Genomic DNA, 24,066 nt, shown 5'->3' on the forward strand with positions numbered 1-24,066 from the left:
GGTGGTGGTGGTGGTGGTGGTGGTGGAGGTGGTGGTGGTGGAGGTGGAGGTGGTGGTGGTGGTGGTGGTGATAGAGGTGGTGGTGATGGTGGTGGAGGTGGAGGTGGAGATAGTGGCAGTCGTGCTGTCAAGTTTATTCCAATTCAGAGTAACCCTATAGGATGGAGCAGAATTACTCAGTGATTCCATTTGTAGGTTTATAAATCCAAAAGATTTTAAAACAAGTACTAAAACAAAAACTTGTACACAAATGTTCACAGAAACACTATTCACAAGAGTGAGAGATGACTGCTCTATTGAAGGATGAATGAATAAACAATATGAAGTCTATCCATAGGATGGACATTACGCAGCCATAAAATGAACTGGAGTTTTGATACCTGTTACATCATGGATGAACCTTGAAAGAAGTCAAACACAAAAGACCACATATTGTCTGATTCCATTTACATGAAATGTCCAAACCAAAAGAATAGCCAAGCCTGTTGCCATCAGTCAAGTATGACTCACAGCGATCCCAACTGTCACAAAGTAGAGCTGTGCTCAGTAATGTCTTCTCGGCTGCACTCTCAGAAGCCGATCACCAGGCCCTTCTTACGCAGCGTCACTGGGTGAATTCGAACCACCAACCTTTAGCTCGGCAGTCGAACACAAACTCTTTGCGTTGCACAGGGACCTACACATGAAGTGTCACAGCCATGGAGACAGAAAGGGGATTAGAAGTTCCCGGAGGCTTGGGGCGGGAGGAATGGAGGCGGACTGCTTAGTGGGTCCAGGGTTTCCTTCTGGGGTGATGAGAATGTTCCAACTAGATGCTGGTGATGGTTGTGTAACACTGTGAAAGTACTAAATGTCACTAATGGTAAATATTACGTTATGTGTACTTTATCACAATGAAAAAAAAATTTCCTTAAGGAAAAAAAAACAAACCGTGACCATTTCGGATCAAACCTGCCTTGCTTTGTGTATCCCCTGCTACGATATCCAATTTCTTTGCAAATGTGAAAGCCCTTCACCTTGTCACCACCAATAAGGTGGCCCGTGCCAGGGTTCCGTTGGCCACAGGTGGTCAGTAAGGAATGTTGGTGCCTCCCACGCCTGTGTCAACATGACGGGGTGCCAGCCCTGACCCTCTCCTTATCAGATCTCCAATGGGGGCGTTCTCCTCTAAAGGCAAGCACTTGGGAACACTGGAGGCAAAACCTCCCCCTCTGGACAGCCGCCAAGGAGCTGGAGAGTCACTAAAGTGCCAAACCCTTCCCTGATGATGACGCAAAGAAACACTGCAATAAAAGCCCAGGCGACCCTCCACCCAAACCCTCCAGGCACGTGGCAACCCTGGGGCCTTCCCTGACAGGGCCTCCATCCAGCCCTCCTGCGCCCTGGGGTTTGGGTGTCCACAGCCACTTCCCAAACTGGAAGGGGGAAGGAGCCAAGGGGCTACTGCCCCTGGGGCACTCCGAGTGGGACAGGGGAGCAAGGGAGAGTGATTCCTTCCCTTTTTTCCCATTCTCGACAGCATTTATCTCACAGCGCTAGCCAAAATTTGGCCCGAGCTTGCCCAGACACTAGGCCTGAGAAGAAAGGAGAGTAGACAGGGGAGAAGGGAAGGGAAGGAGGGGAGGGAAGGAGGGGGGAGAGGAGGGGGAGAGGAGGGGGAGAGGAGGGGGAGAGGGGGGGGGGGGGAGAGGGAGAGGTGGGGGAGAGGAGGTAGATGGAGGGGACGGAGAGAAGGAGAGAGGGACAGGGGAGGAAAAGAGGGAGATAGGGGGAGGAGGGCAGCAGGAGGGTGGGGGGCAGGGGAGAGGAGTGGAGGGGAGGGGAGGGGAGAAAAGGAGAGGAGAGAAGAGGAAGTGGAGAGGGGAGAGGAGGTGGAAAGGGGAGAGGAGGAGAGGGCAGGGGAGGAAGGGGGCAGGGGGAGTACGGGAGAGAATGGGGAGGAGGTAATGGTAGGGGGGAGGTGGGGAGGTCAGGGGGGAGGAGAGCAGGGCTGAGGGGAGGAGAGGAAGGTACAGGGAGGAGGGAAGGGCAGGGGGAGGAGGGGAGAGCAGGGAGAAGAGGGGATGGCAGAGGGGGGAGAGAAGAGGAAATGTAGACGGAAGAGGAAGGGGGGAAGAAGAAGGGAGAGGGCCGGAGGGGAGGGGAGCTCCAGCATAGCTCACATCTTCCCTTTGGGAAGGCAGCTTCCATCAGCAGGAGGTGGAGAGGGGCGATGGCCGCCTGGGCCCCTGCCCACCCCGAGCCCACCCCACTGAGCTCAGGGACCTCCAGGCATTTCAGATGTTCAATCACCAAGAACAGATCTTAATTCTGACAAAGGGTCTGGTGACACGATGGGACATAACTGGTCAATGAATTCCATCAAGTGGCAGTGAGAAATGAAAAACCCGTCCAACCAGTTACTGGGCATTTCTTCCCGACAGCCAGCCAGAAACCACTTCCACAACTGTGGCTCTGACTCCACTGCACCTCTTCCCCAAAAGGCCGGCACCCATTTATTTCTCTATGGGAAAACTCCATTCCCATGGAGTCAACTCCACCTCATGGTGCCCTTGAGTGTGTCAGAGTGAGACCGTGTCCTGTAGGGTTGTCAATGGCCGAGATTTTGGACACAGATTGCCAGGCCTTCCTCCCAAGGCACCTCAGGGTAGGCTTGAACTGCCAACCTTTTGGTTCACAGTAAGCACATTAACCGTTACACTGCCCAAGGACTGCCTCCTAACACAGCCCCAGTGTAAGCTTCACCAGCCTTCGATGGCACCAAAAAGAAAATACCTGGCTTTCTGGGTGCATGACAGTGACGTGCTGGCTGGAGACCTTCCTTCCTCTCTGTAGCAATAAAGCAACCCCCTTAGTCTCTCTCACAAAAGGCCTCTGAGCTTTTGCCTTTGCCATTCCAGCCCCCAGAACACCCTTCCCTGTAACTCACCTTCTGAGCCTCTCTTACCATCCAAGCCAAAATCAAAGAAACCAAACCCCCTGCTATCAAGTCGATTCTGACTCAAGGCCACACCATGGGTTACACAGTAGTTTGTTTGATTGTAATCTTTACAAAAGCAGAGAGATTACCAGAAAGAAAAGATTACCAGGCCTTTCTTCTGAGGTGCCTCTTGCTGTTGTTGTTGTTATTGTTGTTAGGTGCTGTCAAGTAGTATCCGACGCACAGAGACCCCATGCACAGCAGAACAAAACACCACCCAGTCCCGCACCAGCTCCATGATCCTTGCTGTACTTGAGCCCACCGTCCCAGCCACTGTGTCAATCCATCTTGTTGAGAGCCTTCCCCTCTTTCACCAACCCTCCACCTTATCAAGCATGACATCCTTCTCCAGGGAAGGGACCCTCCTGACAACACGACCAAAGCAGGTGAGACGAAGTCTGGCCATTCTCACTTCCAAGGAGCATTCTGGCTGCACTTCCTCCAGGACAGATCTGTTAGTTCTTTTAGCAGCCCACGGTACTTTCAGCATTCTTCTCCAGCACCACTCTCAAAAGCATCAACTCTTCTTCAGTCTTCCTTATTCATTGTCCAGCTCTCACATGCATCCAAGGTGATTGAAAATATCATGGCTTGTGTCAGGCGCACCTTAGTCCTCAAGGAGACATCTTTGCTCCTCAGGACTTGAAAGAAGTCCCTTGCAGCCCACTTGCCCAGTGCTACATGTCATCTAATGTCCTGACTGCTGCTTCCTTTGGCATCGATTTTAGAACTAAGCAATGTGAAGTCTTTGACAACTTCAATCTTTTCTCCATTTATCATGATGCTGTTCACAGGTCCAGTTGTGAGGATTTTTGTTTTCTTTATATATTGAGATGTAATCCATACTGCAGACTGTATTCTTCAATCTTCATCAGTAAATGCTTCAAGTCATCTTCACTTTCAGCAAGCAAAGTTGTGTTGTCAGTGTATCACAGGTTGTTGATGATTCTTCCTCCAATCCTGATGCCACATTCTTCTTCAGATAGTCCAGCTTCTCGGATTATCTGCTCAGCACACAGATTGAATAAGTGTGGGGAAAGGATACAACCCTGATGCACTCCCTTCTTGATTTGAAACCATGCAGTGTCCCCTTGTTCTGTTCCAACGACAGCCTCCTGGTCTATGTACAGATTCCTCATGAGTACAATCAAGTGCTCGGGAATTCCCATTCTTCTCAATGTTATCCATAATTTGTCATGATCCACACAATCAAATGCCTTTGCATAGTCAATAAAACACAAGTAAACATCTTTCTGGTATTCCCTGCCTTGAGCCAAGATCCATCTGAAAACAGCTACGATATACCTTGTTCCACATCCTCTTCTGAATCCACCTTGCACCTCTGCAAGTTCTCTGTCCATATACTACTGCAACTGTTTTTGAATTATCTTCAGTAAGATCTCACTTGCATGCGATAATTATGATATTGTTCAATCATTTCCACATTCTGTGGGATCACCTTTCTTTGGAATGGATACAAATATGGATCTCTTCCAGTCAGTTGGCCAGGTAGCTGTCCTCCAAACCTCTTGGCATAACCGGTGAGTGCCTACAGTGGGGCATCCATTTGTTGAAACATCTCAATGGGTATTCCCTCAATTCCTGGAGCCTTGTTCTTCCTTAGGTGAGTAAACAAGCCCAAACAGTTTGTGGCATCCAGGCACCCAAAATACATCTTATTAGGCACTGCAATCTAGAAGGATCTCTAATGGCCACTTAGCCTCTCCCATGGGGCGGGGGGTAAGCTGCTCAGAGACCTGCTACCTAGATCCCTACTTCCCTGTGATCCCAAATCCCACCATCTCCAAAATCCAAAGTTGATTTTTAAAAAATATCCAATCATCTTGGTCTCCCTACCCACCATAATACGGGAATTAAAATAACCACAAAACTTTTTTCCATGTGGTGCTTTTGATGTAAATGGCAAACACACTCAGCTGCTAACTGCAAGGTTGGAGGTTCAAGTCTGCGCAAAGACAGAAAGGCCTCGCAATCGACTCTGAGCTGCTCAAATCCTGTGGAGCACAGTTCTCGTCTGCCACACATGGGCTGGCCGTGAGACAGAACAGATCTGACAGCAACTGGTTAAATTTTTAAAAGATCTTTGATGAAACGAAAAGGAACAAACATGAACAAAGAGCTCAAATGGACCGCTGTGCTAAATCTGACTGTCTTTTTCTGTTTTATTCAATGCCCGTGTGCACACATAGGACTATCCTATTTTCTGCATGGATGACAGTGACGTAGCCACAAAGGCATTTAATGTATCAATACTCAGCAGTGTTATCTAGAGAACATCATGATTTCCAGATGCTCTAGCTACTAATGTGTCCGAGAACCACAGGGCCAGATGACTCACGTGGCTGGCGGAGGTGGGGAAGGGGGGAGAGAGTGTGTGTGGGGGGGTGCTGTCCTGCCTTGTGACATCCCCTGAAGGCTACCTTGAATGGCTAATTCACTCTCACCTTTCTGGAGCCAAACAGAGCTCTCCTGAGGGCCAAGGATGACATCTGATACCCTGCAGCCTTCTCCCCTTGGTGCCAGCCAGGCCATGTTGGGCTGAGGCTGTGACGCTTCCAACTTCGCCTTAAAAAAGCCTCTATCTGTCCCTGAGTGTTCCCTGAGCATTCCCTTCTCGTCTTTATCAGGTGCACAACAAAAACCAAACCAAAACAAAACAAACCCCCTGCTGTCAGATTGATTCTGACTTAGGGCAGCTCACGAGTTACAGAAAGATCTGCTGCAGAAGGTTCCTAGCTGTGCTTCAAGGAAGCAGACCCCCAGGCCTTTCTTCCGTGATGCCACTGGCTGGGTTCAAAGTGCCAACTTTCAGTTAGGAGACGAGCACAAACCATTTGGGCCACCTGGGACCCTAAACCAAGGCCAAGGTCAGCAAATGATTTTCACCAAAGGGCCAGAGAATAAATACCTTAGGCTTCACAGTTAATGGTCTCCATGTGACTATTCGGCTCTCTCCTTGTAGCAGAAAGTAGTTAGAGACAGTATGTGAACGAACAAGTGTGTCCATGTACAAATAAAACTTTATTTATGGACACAGAAATGTGAATTTCATATTCTTCCCATGTGCCCTGAAATATTCTTCTTCTTTAGATTTTTTAAAAGTCTTTTTGAAGTGTGAGAGCCTGGGGAGGGGGTGGAAAAAGCAGAACCTTCATCTGTTGCTGGTGGGAATGTCATTCGGTGCATCCATTGTGGAGAACGGATTAGAACATAGGATCAAAGGATTAAACACAGAGGTATCATTAAAAAGAAAACAAACCCACTGCTGTCAAGTCTGTTCCCTCTCATGATGATCCATGTGTTGTTACAGATTAGAACTGGGCTCCACAGGTCTTGGCTATAATATTCACAGAAGCTGATCACTAGGCCTGTCTTTCGTGGCACTAGTGGGTTGCTTCGAAACACCAACCATTAGGTTAGTAAGCCAAACCAAACCCACTGCCATTGAGTCGTATCCAACTCACAGTGACCCCCCCTTGGGTTTCCGAGGTGGTATCACTATGGAAGTAGATTGCCCAACCTTCCTTCCGAGGAGTGGCTGGTGGGTGTGAACCACCAGCCTTCTGGTTAGCAGTCAAGTGCCTTAGGCACTACGCCACCAGAGCTCCCTTAGCGTAAACCATGTATGTTACTCAGAGACCAGTTACTGATTCAGCAATTTTACTCCTAGGTATATGTTCTGGTTACCTAGTGCCACTCTGACAGGAATATACCACAAATGGGATGACTTGAAGAAACAGGAATTTATTCTCGTACAGTTTTGGAGGCTTGAAGTCCAAGTTCAAAGTGCCAGGATCTAACAGTTGGGTGAAAGCCCTTCAACCTTGGGCTTCAGCTTTGCCTCTTGCTCCCGGCCCACTGAAGCTAGAGGAATCTCTTCACTCACATAGCTACTGGCTGCTGAGGCTAACAAGCCCAAGGTCGACAAATAAAATGGCACAGTCCCAATGCTACCAAAGCACACGGCAGGCCATTAATTCAAGTCCTTTGAAAGTCCCAAAGTCGACAGAGCATGGCAGGCTGAACAACACATGGCTACATGCAGGGTTCAAGCGTGCCATAAGCTACAGACCATTCCCAAAGCTGCTTCTTATCTACAGGAAGCAGACCACATACCCAAAGCAGCTACTCAGCTGCTTGTGGTAGGTCCCACCATGGAGTTGATTGCCAGTCTCATCATGGGGAATAACTACCACCAGCTACCCAGCCACTCAACCAGGCCTAGCAAAATTGACACACACACTTGACTGCTACAGCATATAACCAAAAGAAATGAAAACAAGTCCACACAAAAATTGCACACAAATGTTTATAACAGCATTATTCATAATTACCAAAGGGTAGAATGTCCATTAATGCATGTGTCCACATCATGGACTGAATCATGTCCTCCCAGAATTGGCTTGGCCATGATCCCAGTACTTGTGGTTGCTCTCCATCCCGAGATTTGATGTAATTATCCTCCATTTTGTGATGTGCTGTAAATTCATCATCTCTACATATCAATGAAGGAGCTCTGGTGGCACAGTGGGTAAGGCATTTGGCTGCTAACCACAAGGTCAGCGGTTCAAACTCACCAGCTGCTCTGTGGAAAGAAGATGAGGTAGTCTACTTCCCTGAAGATTTATAGCGTTGGAGAGCCAACAGAGGTTGTTATGAGTTGGAATCGACTGGATGACAGTGGGTTAGAGTTTTCGGTTATACGTTAATGAGGCAGGAGCAGTGTGGGCGTACCTGGAGTCACAGCCTTAAAACGGGGTGTGATTCATGTCACATTCTTACTCAAGTCCCACTTTCATCTTACAAGAGATCAAAGAAGAGAGAACAGAGCAGAGATGCAACAGAGCAAAGCCAAGCCACACAAAGACAGCCCAGAAGCAGAAACTCCAAAAAGACATGGATTCTCCCCCACAGCTAACAGAGAGAAAGCCTTCTCTGTAGCTGGCACTCTGAATTCGGACTTCTTGCCTCCTAATTTGTGAGAAAATAGCATTCAGTTTGTTAGCACCATCCACTTGTGGTATTTCTGTTATAGCAGCACTAGAGAACTAAGACAGTTGCTCTGAGTTGGCATCGACTCGATGGCAATGGCTTTGGGGTTTTAGAAAACAAATTGTGGGATATACACGCAATGGGATATTATTCCACCATCAGCAGGAATGGAAACTGATACACGTTACATGCTACAACAGTGAGAAAAGCTAGACACAGAAGACCACATTATTATATGATTCCATTCACATGAGGGAGTTCTGGTAGCGTAGTGCCTAAGGCACTTGACTGCTAACCAGAAGGCTGGCAGTTCAAACCCACCAGCCACTCCTCAGAAGAAAGATGGGGCAACCTACTTCTGTAGTGATACTGCCTTGGAAACCCAAGGAGGGGTCGCTATGAGTCAGGTCCAACTCGAAGGCACATAACAACAACAATAGCAATTCACATGAAACATCCAATTCAACCCAACCCACTGTCACCAAGTCAATTCCGACTCCTAATGCCCCTACAGGCCAGAGCTGAACTGCCCCATAGGGTTTACTAGGCTGTAAATCTTTACAGAAGCAAAGCCCAAATGAAACCTACTGCTATCAAGTTGCTCCTGACTCACAGCGCCCCTAGAGGACAGAGTAGAACTGCCCCACAAGGTTTCAAAGGTTGTCAATCTTTACAGAAGCAGCCTGTCTTGTTTGTCTCCTATGGAGCAGCTGGTGGGTTTGAACCCCCAACCTTTTGGTTAGCAGCTGAATACTTCAACCACTACACTATCAGGGCTCCTGATGAAATGTCCAGAAGAGGGAACTCTATAGCTAGAAATTAGGTTAGTAGTGGTCTAGGGCTTGGTTGGGACACGGGGTGACAGCTAAAGTGCATGGGGTCTCTTTTTGGGGTTATGAAAATGCTCTAAAATTTAATGATGGTTGCACGATTCTGTGACTATATGAAACACTGTTGCACTGTACACTCGAAGTGGGTAAATTGTATACCATGTGAACCATACCTCAGTAAAACTGCTTTAAAAAAAAAAAAAAAAACCTGTGAAACAACTCCAAGCTCGGACGCTGTACAAAAATAGATGACGAGGAAAATACAAAATAGGTAGCGGACGGATCTACCCATGAGTCTTGAGTCTCGCTACCTGAGCCCTAGTTGAGCTTTACATCCATCACACGAGCCTGAGCCAAAGCCACATCCCTGCTGGGTCACCCACAGCAAATTTCTTCATTACTACCTGGGCCTCAGTCTCTCCTTCTGTAAAATGGGAATAAGGAGTCCTGGTGGCACACTTAAGCACTCAGCTGCTAACCAATGATCAACGGTTCAAACCCACCTGATGCTCCACAGGTGAAAGACGTGGCAGTCTGCTTTTCAAACAGCAGGTTTGGGCTTTGCTTCAGTAAAGATGACAGCCTTGGAAACATGGGGGACAGTTCTACTCTGTCCTGTTGGGTCACAACCAAAATCCAACCTCACTGCCATCGAGTTGATTCCAATTCACAGCGATCCCCACTGGGTTTCCGAGGCAATAAATCTTTACAGAAGTAGATCGCCCCATCTTCCTTCTGCAGAGCAGCTGGTGGGTTTGAACCACCAACCTTCTGGTTAGTAGTCAAATGCCTTAGGCACTGCACCACAGAGCTCCTTCGTTGGGTCATTAGGAGTTGGAATCAACTCAACAGCAATGATTTGGGAAGCCAGCAAGAGCCTCCTTTGTCTCTTCCAGCAGTGAGCAGTGGGGTCCAGACAGTGACGAGGGTTCTATGAGGCAGTGCTTGTTCCAAGCACATAGTAAGAGCTCAGGAAGGAATGACCAAGACATCATCGCTGTGATTCCTGATCTGATGTGGGCCTCGCACAGTGGCAGGTGCTGAGGGACAAACACATACCTCTACCCCACCTTCAAGGGAGCTCAGTCTGACAGAGGATGCAGCTAACGTAAAACGGGATGAGAAGGACCATACAAGGGGCAGGCGGAACGATGGCAGGGGCGAATGCTTGGGAATACCTCACCCCCCCCCCATCTGGTTTCTTGTTCTTACAACTTTCTGCACTTTACAAATTCTGCACAATGAGCACAGAAAGATGCAATGGTTACAAGTCATATTCTCCAATCCGGCATCACCTGGAATGGTCTCCAAAGGCAATTTATCATCTCTCTCCGGGGAGGGTGGGGAGGGGAAGCTGGAGTACCCAGGGTCAAACGCCGTCTCTCCCACTTCCCTGCGAAAGCAAGTTGCCCACCCTCTCAGGGCCTGAGCGGCCTCATCTGTAAGAAGGCATGGCTGAGAGGTCGAATAAATGACGGTAAGGGAAACCACAGAGCAGCACCGGCATGAAATGAACATCCACACGGGGACCAGGTACTGTCGTCATCGAGGTGACTCTGACTCAGGGCAACCCCACGGGTTACACAGTAGAACTGCTCCATAGCGTTGGGTTGGGTTTTTGCTTCTTGGCTGTACTCTTCACGGAAGCAGATAACCAAGCCTTTCTTCCACGGCGCCCCTGGGTGGGTTCAAACCACCACCACTTTGTAATCGAGCATGAACTGCTTATGCCACACAGGGACCCCAAATTATGGTCTCTTACAATTACTAAACTCTTAAGGCAAAGTTTAAAATCTGGGAGGGGGAGTGGCAACATGAGGTTAAAACTTCTGCCTAAAAGCAAACCCTTACAGAGTGACTGGCCAGTTGCCATCAAGTCGATTTTGAGTCCTAGCGACCCTAGAGAGCATAGTCAAGCTGCCCCTCGGGATTTCCAAGGCTGTCATCTTTATGGAAGCAAAGCTCAAAGCAAACCCACTGCCTTGAGTAGATGCAGACTCATAGCGCCCCCAGAGGGCAGAGTAGAGCTGCCCCAGAGGGTTTCCAAGGCTATAAATGTTTAGGGAATTTGACTGCCTGCTCTTTGGGCGGCAGTCTGTTGTAAACAGAGTATCGACTGTGATGTGGAGGCGTGAGGTATTCCTTTCCTAGGGCTGCTGTAACAAAATATAGCCAACTGGGGCCCTATAGGAACCGCAATGTATCCTCTCTGGGTTCTGGAGGCTGGGAGTCTGCAGTCAGGATGTGTGGCCAGGCTGCCTCCTTCTGAGAGCTCTCAGAGAGGCTCAACTCCATAACTCTGCTTATGGTGACAGCCGGCGCTTGGCGTTCCTTGACTGGGAGACCACTCTGATCTCTGCCTCGTCCTACAGCCATCTTCCCTGTGTCTCTCTGTGTCTCTTCCCTTTCATAAGGACTCTACTCTGACTGGATTAGGACCCTGCCTACTTTGGTGACCTCAAACTAATGGAACCAGTAACAGCTTCAAAGACCATGTTTCCACATGAGGTCATGCTCACAGCTACTGGGAACGAGGACTTCAATGTAGCTTCTGGGGGACAATTCAGTGCACACCAAAAGCCAAAGCAGATGCCAGAGAGCTGACTCACTCATGGTGACCCCATGTGTGCTCGACAAGAACTGTGCTCCATGGAGTTTTCAATGGCTGACTTTGGGGATGCAGAATGCCAGGCTTTTCTTCTGAGGGGCCTTTGGGTGAAGTTGAACCTCCCACCTTCCAGTTAGCAGCTAAGCATGTTAACCGTCATCACCACTGGGATTCGATTCATGACTGGAGGTAAATTCAAACCCAGGGAGGAGAGGTGTTCCCTTCTGTGCCCCACCCCCCACCAGCTCTCTCTCGCCAAAGCTCATATGTGACCTCAGTGACCGACTTCCCCTGGCACCCAGCATGCACTTGGCCCCACTCAACATCTGACTGGCAGTGAGCAGCTGGAATGGTCCCCACACACACACACACAAAAAAAAAAAAAAAAAAAATGTCAGTGGCTTTGGCTAGAGCAGCTGCTCAGGCAAACCCTGCAGCTTCTGGTCCCCCCTAAAACCCCAGAGCCAAGGGTTCCCAAAGCATCAGAAATGGTAGGATTGGCTAAGCAGGGTGGTCTTCCCTCCTAGCTGCACGTGCGGCACACACCCCTCTCATCCGTGGGTCACACAGTGGGCTTTCCTCTCTTGCCCAAGTCTAAGGTTCTGATGCCCAGAAACGGGGGTGGGGGGTGGGGGTGCAGAGCATGGCGCTTACTAAAACACAAAAGCCAAACCCACTGCCATCAAGCTAACTCTAACTCATAGCGACCCATATTGGGTTTCCAAGGTAGTAAATCTTCACGGAAGTAGATTGCTTTATCTTCCTGCCGTGGAGTGGCTAGTGGGTTTGAACCGCCAACCTTCTGATTAGCAGTCGGATGCCTTAGGCACTGTGCCATTGGAGCTCCTTTATTAGCACTTAGTATGAGCCTCATTATTCCCACCACTCATGCTCCCAGACAACTCACAGAGCGCCAGGCACTGGTCTGAGACCATCCCTTCTACAGTCTCCTTTAAGCCCCAAATCACACCTCTGAAGTGCCCGGCTGAGAGTCATTTTTCAGATCAGAAAGCTGAGGCTTCTCCCAGCTCACGGCCAGGAGAAGGCAAACCAGGGATCCGATCCAATTCTGCCTGACTCTTAACAATTCTCATACGCACGTAGAAATAGGTTGACCTTTGGGCCTTACTGACATCCCAATTCTTTGGGGAAGATGTTTGTTCCCTGACCTGAAGACTAGTCCCCTCCCAGGGGATCTTGCTGTCACCCATCCCCCAGTGTACTCAGTCATGGATTCAAAGTCTGCATGCCACTAGACGGTGGGCTCCGGGAAGCAGGGCCTGGTCTCTCCTGTTGCCCTCAGCACCCCAGTCCCTGGCATCTAGTAGCTGTTGTTGTGTGTCATCGAACTGATTCCAACTCATAGTAACCCTGCTATTCATAAGGTTTTCCTTATTCCATTCCCTGGAGAAGGATGTCATGCTTGGTAAGGTGGAGGGTTGACGAACGAGGGGAAAGCCTTCGACGAGATGGATTGACATGGTGGCTGCGACAATGGGCTCAAGTACAGCAAGGATCATGGAGCTGGCACAGGATTGGATGGTGTTTCATTCTGCTGTGCACGGGGTCGCTATGGATCGGAAATGACTCCACGGCACCTAACTACATAACAACAACAACAACATAGTAATGCTATAGGACCGAGCAGAATTGCTCCAGGGTTGCCAAGGCTGTAATCCTTGCACGAGCAGATGGCCAGGTCTTTGTCCTGCCGAGCCACTGAGTGAGTTCGAACTGCTGACCTTTCTCTTAGTAGCCAAGCACTTAACCACTGAGCCACCAGGCTCCTCTGGCACATAGCAGGGTCTCAATGAACATGCTGAGTGACCTGGCTTCTCTACCAGTTGTCCCCGCGTGGCCTGCTCAGGCTCCTTGCAGTGTGCCTTTTCTGGCACCTTCCCTCAAACCATTGTGCCACATGCTAGAGACAGGTCTCTCAGGCAACAAGCAGCCAAACCAAAAGCAAACCCATCCATCAGATCGACTCTGACTTCTGGGGACCCCACGTGCATCAGAATAGAACTGCAGCCCGTATGTTTTCAGGGGCTGGTTTATCAGAAGTAGACGGCCAGGCCTTCCTTCTAAGGCACGTCTGGGTGGAATCTAACCTCCAACCTTCTGATTGGCAGCCAAGCACATCAACCATCTGGACCCCTAGGGACTCCCAAGCAGCACTGCTGGTGGGTGCTGTCAAGTTGACTCCGACTTGTCGGGACCTTAGAGGACAGACTAGAACTATCTCATAAGGTTTCCAAAGCTATAATCTTTATGGAAGCAGACTGCCACATCTTTCTGCCAGAGTGGCTGGTTGGAGCAAACCACTGACCTTTCAGCTGGCAGTGGAATGCTTAACCATTGTGCCACCAGGGCCCCGTCAGTCCCCACAAAAAAAAACAAAACAAAACAAACAAACTCACTGCCATTGAGTCGAATCCTCTTCATAGCGACCCCTCCTTGGGTTTCTGAGGTGCTATCTCTAGGGAAGCACATTGCCCAGTCTTCCTTTCAAGGAGTGGCTGGTGGGTTTGAACCACCAGCCTTCTGGTTAGCAGTCAAATGCCTTAGGCACTACGCTACCAGAGCTCCCAAGTGGCTTTTAAATGCCTAACCATGAGAACCTGCCTTTGCCGTCCCTGCCAAAATCATCACTGTCTTGGGAACAGATAGAAGAAGGGGGTGCACACTGTAAAGAATGCTTTAACTGGGTCCACAGCACAGCCCAACACCTTCGCTCCAAATGACGGCCAGTCCCCAGATGCTTCCAGAAGCTGACCAGTGTTCAAGGAAAAGGAAATTGCCATGGAGGCTCGAGGAAGACTTCGAAAGGATGACAGGGGAGTGGTGGAGTTACCCAGGGGCAGTGGTGGCTTGGTGGTAGGATTCGTGCCTTCCATGTGGGTGACCAGGGTTCAATTCCCTGCCAGTGCCCCTCACAGACAGCCACCGCTCCTCCGTCTGTGGCGGCCTGCATGTTGCTAGGATACCGAACGGGTGTCAGTAGAGCTCCCAGAGTAAGAGAGTGGGAAGAAAGGCCTGGCTGGTGATCGACTCCTGCAAATGAACCACCGAAAATTCTATGCATCGGAACAGCCTGAGTCGCAACCAGCCACGAGGATGGTGCGGGCTGGCAGGCACCCTGCTCTGTGATGTGTGGGGTTGCTGCCTGGCGGCAGTGATCACCAACAGAACAGTTGACAGATAGCTTTCACAAGACTGTTTTGTCACCTGAGACAGAGGAGTACCCACTAAGGGCTCATTTTGGTCGGTTTTGGGTTCAAAACTCCCATGCGACATTCAGTACCAAAACCCACTGCTGTCAAGTCAGTTCCGAGTCCCAGCAAGTCCCCACGTGACAGGGCAGAAGTGTTCTCACGAGGTTTTCTTGGTGTCCTCTTTATGGAAGCAGCCCTCCAAGCCTGTCTTCTGCAGTGACACTGGGTGGGTTCGAACTGCCAACCTTGCAGCTAGCAGCCAAACACAAACCATCTGTGCCAGCCAGGGACCATCACCACTCGATAAGCCTTCCAAAAAACCACAGCCATGAGGTGAACTTCAGCCTTCAAAACGCCGGAGCCCAGTTTTCCTCAACAGAAATGACAATCACTTCCTGACACCTGTGGCCAAGACATATGGGCCTCACCTGAGTCATCCCACCGTGGACAATGACCCAGAAACAGCTAAGCCCAACGCCTGGTACCCCAGCAGGTGTCAGCGGGAGTGCGCCTGCGGCCGCCCCTCCCCCACCATCCTCGTCCCATGACGCAACTCCCAGCCCTGGAAAAACAAGCGCTTCTCAAGAGCCAAAGATAAAGCCGGCTCAAAGCATCTGGGACAGACGGGGCAGCAGACTCCACGGCGGGCCATGCCCTTCTGTTTATTTTGACAAAAGTGGACACAGAAACGAATCCACCAAGGAATGTATCCAATTATGTCTCAAGACCCATTTCCAACAAGCAACTCAACTGAGAGAACTCGGCGTTGGGCTTAAAAAAAAAAAAAAAAAACTTCCTGTTTCCCCTGGCCCCCCTAGCTAGAAGCATGTCCCCCATTTCCAAATAGAGGGGACACCCTGAAAGAGTACATGTTTAAAAGCTGGGGGCAAAATCATATGGCAAAAACTTGGCCATTTTAACAGTTTCCAAGTGCACAGTTCAGTGACATTAATTACATCCCATGTTGTGCAAGAGCCATTGCCACAATTTCTAGAAGTTTTTCAACACCCCAAACAGACACCAGAGCCCTTAAGCAATAGTGCCTGCTCCCCCTCTCCCCCAGCCCTGGGAAGGACGGATCCACTCTGGGCTCTATGCGGCTGCCTGTTCTAGACAACTCCTACCCATGGGGTCATACACTATTTATGTTTTTCTGGCTGGCTTTTCACTCGGCACGTTTCCAAGGTTTATCCCTGTTGTGGTGCTGTTCATCAGGACTGCCTCCCCTTTAGGGCTGACTCGTGTTCTTCTGTCCAGATAGGCCACACTGCGTTCAGCCATTCATCTGTTGACACACACCTGGGTTATTTTCACCTTCCAGGTGTCGTGAAGAAGTAGGGCTGCAGTGAACATGGGTGTACAAGGATCTGTTTGAGTCCCTGATTTCCATCCTTTGGGGCAGGCAGCCAGGGGTGGAACTGCTGGATCACAGAGTAATTCTATGTCTAAGTTTTTGGGGAACTGCCAAATCGTTTCCCAAAGTGGCTACGCCATGTTACATTCCCATCAGCGATGTGTGGAGGTTCCAATTTCTCCACATCCTCGCCAACAGGTGTTACTTATTTTCTGTTTTTCTGATAACAGCCGTCCTAGTGGGTCTGATAGGTTTTAGCACAGGTTCCGAGCCAGACAGACTAGGAAGAAAGGCCTGGCATTCTACTTCCAAAAATTAGCCAAGGAAAACTCTACAAATCACAATAGATCGTTGTCTGATACAGAGCTCAGTCAGAAGGTCCTCACAATGACCACAATGATGGACCTGAGGGCATGCACACCCAATGATCGTGAAGATGACACAGCACCAAGTGACATTTTGTTCTGTTCTGTGTGGGGGTCACCAGGAGTCGGAACTGACTCAATGACAACTACCACTACCAACCACCACAGTGGTGTCCAGTGGCATCTCACCGAGGGTTTCATAGCACATACATGTTTTAATGTCTCAGACTTGGTACAAACCTCAGCTTTCTTATTTGCTGTGTGGCCTTGGGCAAGTTAATTAGCCTCTCTGATCTCTAAAATAAGGAAACAGTACTCCCCCTTATAGCTGTACACCCTCTCACATAGTAGGTGCTATACAACCTCTTCTCTCTTACCATCAGTGAATGGCCAATCTCCATCTCTAAATTCATCTAATGTGTCACCTGACCCTGCTTATTCACACACACCCAACCCCCACCTCAGGAGTCTCTCCGATCTTCTACAAAACTCCACACCCATGGGTGGTCTCTCTCCTGCCAACACCTTGCCCCAACCATGATCCTCTTTCTCAGCCATTCATGGTTGCGCTTCTCTCTGTCCTCGACGTGCCAGCATTCTCAAGACTTTTCCACCATGTAATAATCATTGTGCCCTCCCTAGAAATGCCATTGTCACAAACTACCACATCTCTTTCCCTTCCCTTCCCCATCTCTCAGAAGAGCCATGTCATCTACGCCACTCCTCAACACGCTCGCCACCTGCTTCTCGCCGTCCAGCCTCCCAAAGAGTCCGCTCCTGACTCAACCTCTGTGGCTTCCTGGTAGCTTTGAGCTCAGGTGAAAAGATCCTCCTCCCTCCCCTCCCATATCTTTTGTGATATGACCCTTAAAACACCCACCTCCATCCTGTTCACTAATTCTTCCCAGAAAAAAAATATCACAATGTGTGAATGGAATAGTAAGTAACAAGGCGTGTGTGGGAGTGTGGGGCAGTGAATTACTTGGTATGGCTTTTCTAGCCACAGTCTTTGTAACTCCCACCGGATTACTGGGTGCGACCATGCACATAAGCTGTGTAGAACTCTGATGTCAGGATTGGTTAGTTTTGTCATTCTGCCAAGCTTACAATGAGCCTTCCTAGAGAGAGAGAGAGGGATAGAAGAGCTGGGGGCAAGATTCCTGCACTGGACCTCCCTGCAGAGACACCCCAGCAGAGAGAGCTGCCCGGGCACAGAAAGGGTCCCAGTGGAACCAAAAGGCACGAGACAAAGCAGCGGGCTTACTTGGCCCACAGAGCAACAAAGCTGTGTGCCCTTGGGCAGGAGGCTGGCTGACGAAGTCGGGTGCACCTACGTGTACCTACTGGCAGAGCTAAAAGAGCTTGTAACACTTGCCCGAGCAGGGCAGAGGCCAGGCCGAGAGGCCAAGGGCCAGAGAGGCGTGTCTGAGGGCACAGCAGAGGGGAGACTGTCCTGATCGAAGAACTGTATCCTGAGCACTTTCCTGAACCTGAATTGTAGCCTCTTACTTCCCTGATAAACCCCATAGTCGTGAGCATTGTCTATGAGTTCTGTGTGGCCACTGCAATGAATTATCAAACCCAGCAGAGAACAGTGAGTACCGTGGGAGGGACGGTTGGTGTCAAAGTTGGTAAAAAGGCTGGAGGGCAGCGGCATGTCTGGTCTCGTAGGAATCAGCCTCGGGCTGCTGATGGTGATTCTGTCTTCCTCTTGTGAAGTTAGAGGAGGTCAGGAGATGGTGCCTTCATGCCCTTTCTGCAGGGAGCTACCTTCCTGAAGGTCAAAACACTATAAAGCTACACATGGTGGTGGAAGACTTTGGAAAACATAAAGAATGTAATGGAATCGATGTCACTGAAATATACACGTACAAATTGTTGGATTACAGAATTTTTTGTTGTCCATATTTTCACCACAATAAAAATTAAAAAAAAAAAAACACATGTAAAGCTACAATGATTAGGATAGTACAACACTGGTACAAACCCCAAATCAATGATAAAGGGGTGTAGATTTCTGCAATGCATGCTGCTGGAACCCCAACTCGTTATTTAGGGAAGAATGCACACCCCCTTCAAAGTATGCAAACAAACAGATCCCAAATGGCCAGGATGGGTTTATTTATTTATTTATTTTAATGATTAATACTCAAGTCGAAAACTAGGAAAACGTGTGGTGCACAGAGGGGGCTATCTAAGCATAAAGGAACAGAAACCAAACCCAAACGTGTTGCTGTGAAGTTCATTCTGACTCACTGCAACCCCACGTGCTACAGAGTAGAACACCTCCTTAGGGTTTTCTTGGCTACAATCTTTATGGAAGCAGACTGCCAAGCCTTTCTTCCACAGCGCCACTGGGTGGGTTCAACCACCAGCCTGTAGGCAAACAGTCACATGCAAACCTTTTGTGTTATCCAGTGACCTGTAAGTAACAGACCCAACCAAACCCACTGCCACTGAGCTGAATCTGACTCACAGTGCCCCTAGTGGACAGAACAAAACTGTCCCACAGGGTTTCCAAGCCTATAAATCTTTATAGAAGCAGACCGCCTCATCTTTCTCCATTGGTAGGTATGAACTGCTGACCTTTTCGTTAGCAGCCCAATGCTTTAACCACAGAGCCACCAGAGCTCCTTAAAGCTACAGAAGGGATGTGCAAAAGATCAGCTCTGAACCCCATAAACATGCTAAGCTCTTCTGGCAAAGACCCCCAGAGCACTGGCACCCCTTAACAAAATGTCTCAAAACAAAATGACAAAATTTACAGGGACAAAAACCACCCACAGATTAGTTTTCCAAAACCACTAAGGTGTTAAAAAAAAAAAAAAATACATAAATGAATGGACAAAGGATAAGAACAGGAAGAGAAAACCCAATGACAGATAAACATTTTTCCCCCTCCAAAGGTTCAACACCATTAGTAATCAAATAATGCAAATAGAAATGGCCAGGACACGGCAGCCCCTCCCATCCCTGGCAAATTAAGGAAGGATTGCAAAGCTGGCCAAGGCGTTCGCACTCATCCAAGGCTAGTAGCATCCCCTGGTACAATTTTTCCGGAAAGTCACTGGCAACCAGAATCCAGTGCCTTTGACCCAGAAATTTTGCTTCTAGAAAGCAGGTCCGAAGAAAAAATGCCAGAGAAAGCTGAGGTCCCAAAAGGTTCATCCCTCTCCTCATGAAAATGAGAAATAATCTAGACAGCCAACAACAGAGACGATTAAGTAAATTAAAACACAACCATCACATCAAACACCCACTAGAAAGAAGTACCTTCAACAAACCACTGCCAGCAATTTCAACTGTGGAATAATGACTGACCGTTTTCTTGTTTGCACATTTCTATCTTTTTCCAAACATCTACTGTGTGCAGTTTTACTTCCATATCAGATAAGAAATAAACTTGTTTTTTTTAAAAACAAAAAAGTCCATAATCTTCCATCCATACTCATCTCCCAAGTAAGAGGAATGTTCAACTGCCTAGCACACAAGTTGGCAAACTGTTATCACCCACAGGTGCAGTCCTGCCCACCACTCGTTTTTGTAAATAAAGATTTATTGAAACACAGTCAGGCTCATTTGTTTACATGTTGTGTATGGCTGCTTCCCTGCTACAGTGGCAGAGTTGAGTCACTGCCAGAGATCAGACGGCCCAAATAGTGAAGTATTTACTATCTAAGCCTTTACAGAAAATATTTGCTAAGACCTAGTCTCGTGAATGACTCTACCTTGATTCATTCAAATGCCACAGATTCTTGCCCCAAAACCCAAGGGCCAAGCCTTCTAGAACAAAGCATGGGAAACATCTTACAACCCTGCATCTCAGGCATACCTTTCTGGCAGTGGCTGTGGGTCCAACACCGCTCGACAAACTGCCCATTGATGACGGTGGCTGGGCAGTTGGTCTTGCCTTTCGCGGTGCCTGGGCAGATGTCTCCGCACTCCTCATTGTCGTCTTTGTTCAGCACGATGTAATTGTCCTCCACAGAATCCAGGATGCGTGACCAGTCAATGGTGGCCAGGTAGCACAGCTCGTTGTTCTTCTCGATGCGGACAGCCCCCCGGGTGATGTTCATCAGGTTATACAGGCCCAGCTCCTTCAGATGCACCATCTCGAAGATGACCAGCGCATAGTTGAAGAAGAGGCGCGAGCCCCGGATGACCGTGAGGTTGGGGAACAGGTCCTTGAGGCTCTCGAGCCCATAGACCCGGAAGAGTAGCAAGTAGTCAGTGATCATGATAAGTTTGGGGAAACTCAGGTCTCGGAAATCTTCAGGCCTTGTTTTGAACATCAACAATATCTGCAGATGGCCTTCGATGACAGAACAGTTCTCCAACTCCTGCAGTCGGGTGAGGTTGTTCCGAATATCCATGCCAGGACACACTGGAAGGAAGAGCAAGACAGGTGACCCAACACATCACACGTGGAGCATAGGACTCAGCAGCAGGGCCACCTTCATGAGCGTGTCACCCAAGCAGTCACTCACAACCCCACACTCAGAAGGGCCCCAAAACCCACTGCCATTGAGTCGATTCCAACTCACAGTGACCCTTGAGGACAGAGTAGAACTGCTCCATAGGTCTCCAAGGCTGTCAGTCTTCAGGGACGCAAAGCCCAAACCACACCCACTGCCGTGGAGTCGATTCTGACCCACAGCGCCCCTAGAGGACAGAGGGGAACTGCACCACAGGGTTGCCAGGCCGTCATCTTTGTGGAAGCAGATCATCAGGTCTTCCTCCCTAGGAGCTGCTGGCTGATTTCAAATCACCAACCTGTCAGTTAGCAGCCGAGCGCTTAACCACTGTGCCACCAGGGCTCCTTCCATGAAAGAAAGGCCTGGTGATCTCCTTATGGAAACGCAGCCACTGGAAACCCTGTGGGGCACAGTTCTATTCTGACACATGTGAGGTCACCAGGAGTCGGTGTGGACTCCATGGCAACTGCTTTCTAATTTTTTTGGTCACAGTCTTGAAATTCTTATGCACAGGAGGCCCACATTGTCATTTTGCAGCGGGCCCTGCAAATTCTTTAGCCAACCCGGATTCACGGCTTTCAGTGAAAAGTCTCAGGCTTAAGCAAGGTGTTTCAAAAGGCAAAGAAATGATTCCTTTGGCAGTACCTGTCAGGAGCCTCAAAATAATTGCACCAAACATGATGCAACTGAGACAAAGGGGCTACGGAGGAGAGTGGGTAACGCAGCGGATGCGGAAGGGGAAGGGGAGCCTCCCAGCACGTCAACGGGATCTCCAGGAATGATTTAGGGGGTAAAGGTGCTCGCATCAGAGGTGGGGCAAGGAGAGCCTGATATATTTGTTTTGTCAATTTTCCCATCTTGCTGGTGCTCCTGCCAGACCTGCCTTCCTGGCCTGCTGTCAAGGCCTAATTACTTCTCCCCTTGATGGGGTGCGGAATCCAAGCCAGCCTGATCTCCTCTGGGCAAACGGCTTGCGTGTCTACGCTCCTGAAAGTGTCCTCCCTGGCTCTGCCACCTGCCACGGCTCCCACCACCCTTACACTTCCCACTCACAGCCCTCAAGGTTCCACCCTTCTGTCCCCATGCCACCTCTAGCACAACACCTTTTCCTCCCCTACAACCTATGCAGAAGAATGGATGAAGTTACACAGGGCAGGCACCCAAGCAGTCCCTGGCACACAGCATATATATATGCAGGGTGTGACTTTTAATCTTCCGTGTCAGCTTGGCTGGGCTATGGTTCCCAGTGGTTTGGCCAAGCACTAGACTAGCTATTGTTCCCTTATGTAATCTAATGCAACATAATGTAATCACCTCCCGTAAAGTAATCTAATGTGATCAACCAATAGAAAGGCGAGTTCTTAGAAGTGTGGTCTGCCTTCAGACTATAACTAGACCTATGGATCTTGGGTCATAACCTGTAGAAGTCACCAGCCTGTCGCCTGACCTACAGATTTTGTACTGGCTGGCCTTGACAACTGCATGACCAATTCCTTGAAGTAAATTTCTCCCTTTTTCTCTCTCTCTCCATAAACACACACACACACACACCTCACCAGTTCTGTCTCTCTAGAGAATCCTAAGACAACACTCAATTAACCCTTTCATGACCTGCAGGACATAAAGCACCCACTGACATTTTCCTCCTCTGGGGTTTACCGGGGCAGCTGCTTTCCCACCGACCATGCATGCAGGCTTTAGGAGGGGAATTATAGAACTGTTTCAAATGGGAGAAATGGGCGTGTGCCAAAAATTGCTGTTTTTACAGGATATTGTATGGGGTGACTCATCCTGGAGGTGTGATTTTACAAACTTTTTGTTTCTTTTGGCTTTTTTAATAAGCCTTGTAAGTATGTTTCTGGGTTCCCATGTGCCGTTTGGAGGTTGCCTTTCACATGATGATTCCATGTTCATGCAAATACTGCATTTTCATGAACCCTAGAGGTATGGCACGGGACTGGGTAGTGTTTCATTCTGTTGTACATAGGGTCGCTATGAGCAGGAGCTGACTTGATGACACCTAACAAAAGGGATCTAGAAGGTGATGCTGAGTCAGGAGGAACATATGAGTCCCACTAATCCTACCTCCCACACTGAGGATAGAGGGATGTACATTACACATAAAATTTTACCCCCCAGAGGAACAAGTGTCTCCCACATAATCCTACCCTCAGAGTCCAGAAGGACATGTGTGCCCCACATAATCAATCATGATCAATGTCAACTATTTTGTTGTTATGAAGCAGTGACGGTTCAGCAATATAATTCTCATCTTACACGTGGAAGCCCTGAGTTCAATTCCCAGCCAATGTCCCTCATGCACGGCACCATGTATCTGTCAGTGGAGGGTTGTGTATCACCAGGATTCAGAACAGGTTTCAGTAGCGCTTCCAGACTGAGATGGACTAGGAAGAAAGGCCTGGTGATCTACTAACAGAAGTCAGTCCAGGGAAACCCTGTGGATCCCAAAGATTCGATCCACAACCACCCATGGGGACCACAGGACCAGGCAGCATTTCGTCCCGCTGTGCATGGGGTCAGCACGAGTCGGGGGCCAATCAACAGTAGCGAACAGCAAGGCTGATACTGCTCATTCTCCTGAACATATCACATTCATCTCTGCGGTTTGTGTGTTCATTACCCTAGACCAAGGATTGGCAAAAGGAGCTGTGGCAGTGCAGAGGTTAAACACTTGGCCGCTAACCAAAAGGTTGGTGGTTCAAACCGACCCAGTGGCTCCAGAGGACAAGGCCTGGTGATCTGCTCCCAAAAAGATGACAGCCAAGAAAACCCTATGGGGTAGTTCCACTCTGCCTCATGGGGTCTCCATGAGTTGGAATAAACTCGATGGCCGCCAACAGCCATCATCGGCTTGGCAAATCTTTCCTGTAAAGGCCCAGATAGTAAATCTTTTCAGCTTTGCAGGCCACACAATCTCTGTTGCAGCTACCAACTCTGCCACCGTACCACAAAAGCACCCATAGGCACTAAGACTTCATTTACAAAAGGAGGCAGCAGGCAAAATTCTTTTGCCCATGGGCTATAGTCCTGAGCAAAATAAATCACTCACAGAGACATATATTGTATGATCTCACTTTTATAAGAAATATCTGTTGTTGTTGTTATATGCTGTGGAGTCGGACCCGACTCATAGTGACCCCTCCTTGGGTTTCCGAGGCAGTATCACTACGGAAGTAGATTGCCCCATCTTCCTTCTGAGGAGTGGCTG

General features: G+C 49.0%; 1 protein-coding gene across 1 annotated transcript in view; it reads right to left on the reverse strand.

The window, feature by feature from the left end:
* The window catches only part of INSR (insulin receptor), a gene marked incomplete at its 5' end in the record, with an annotated part of 174,746 nt that extends 154,000 nt beyond the window's left edge, over positions 1-20,746 (reverse strand). Inside the window, one exon of the mRNA XM_007957682.2 lies at positions 20,195-20,746. Coding sequence (XP_007955873.2) covers positions 20,195-20,746 — 552 coding nt within the window. The remainder of the gene's footprint in view (positions 1-20,194) is intronic.
* Positions 20,747-24,066: the final 3,320 nt, after the last annotated feature.

This window comes from Orycteropus afer, unplaced genomic scaffold (genome assembly GCF_000298275.1).
Source record: "Orycteropus afer afer isolate SDZICR_OR568_19922 unplaced genomic scaffold, OryAfe1.0 scaffold00774, whole genome shotgun sequence".
In the NCBI taxonomy this organism is placed as follows: Eukaryota; Metazoa; Chordata; class Mammalia; order Tubulidentata; family Orycteropodidae; genus Orycteropus; species Orycteropus afer.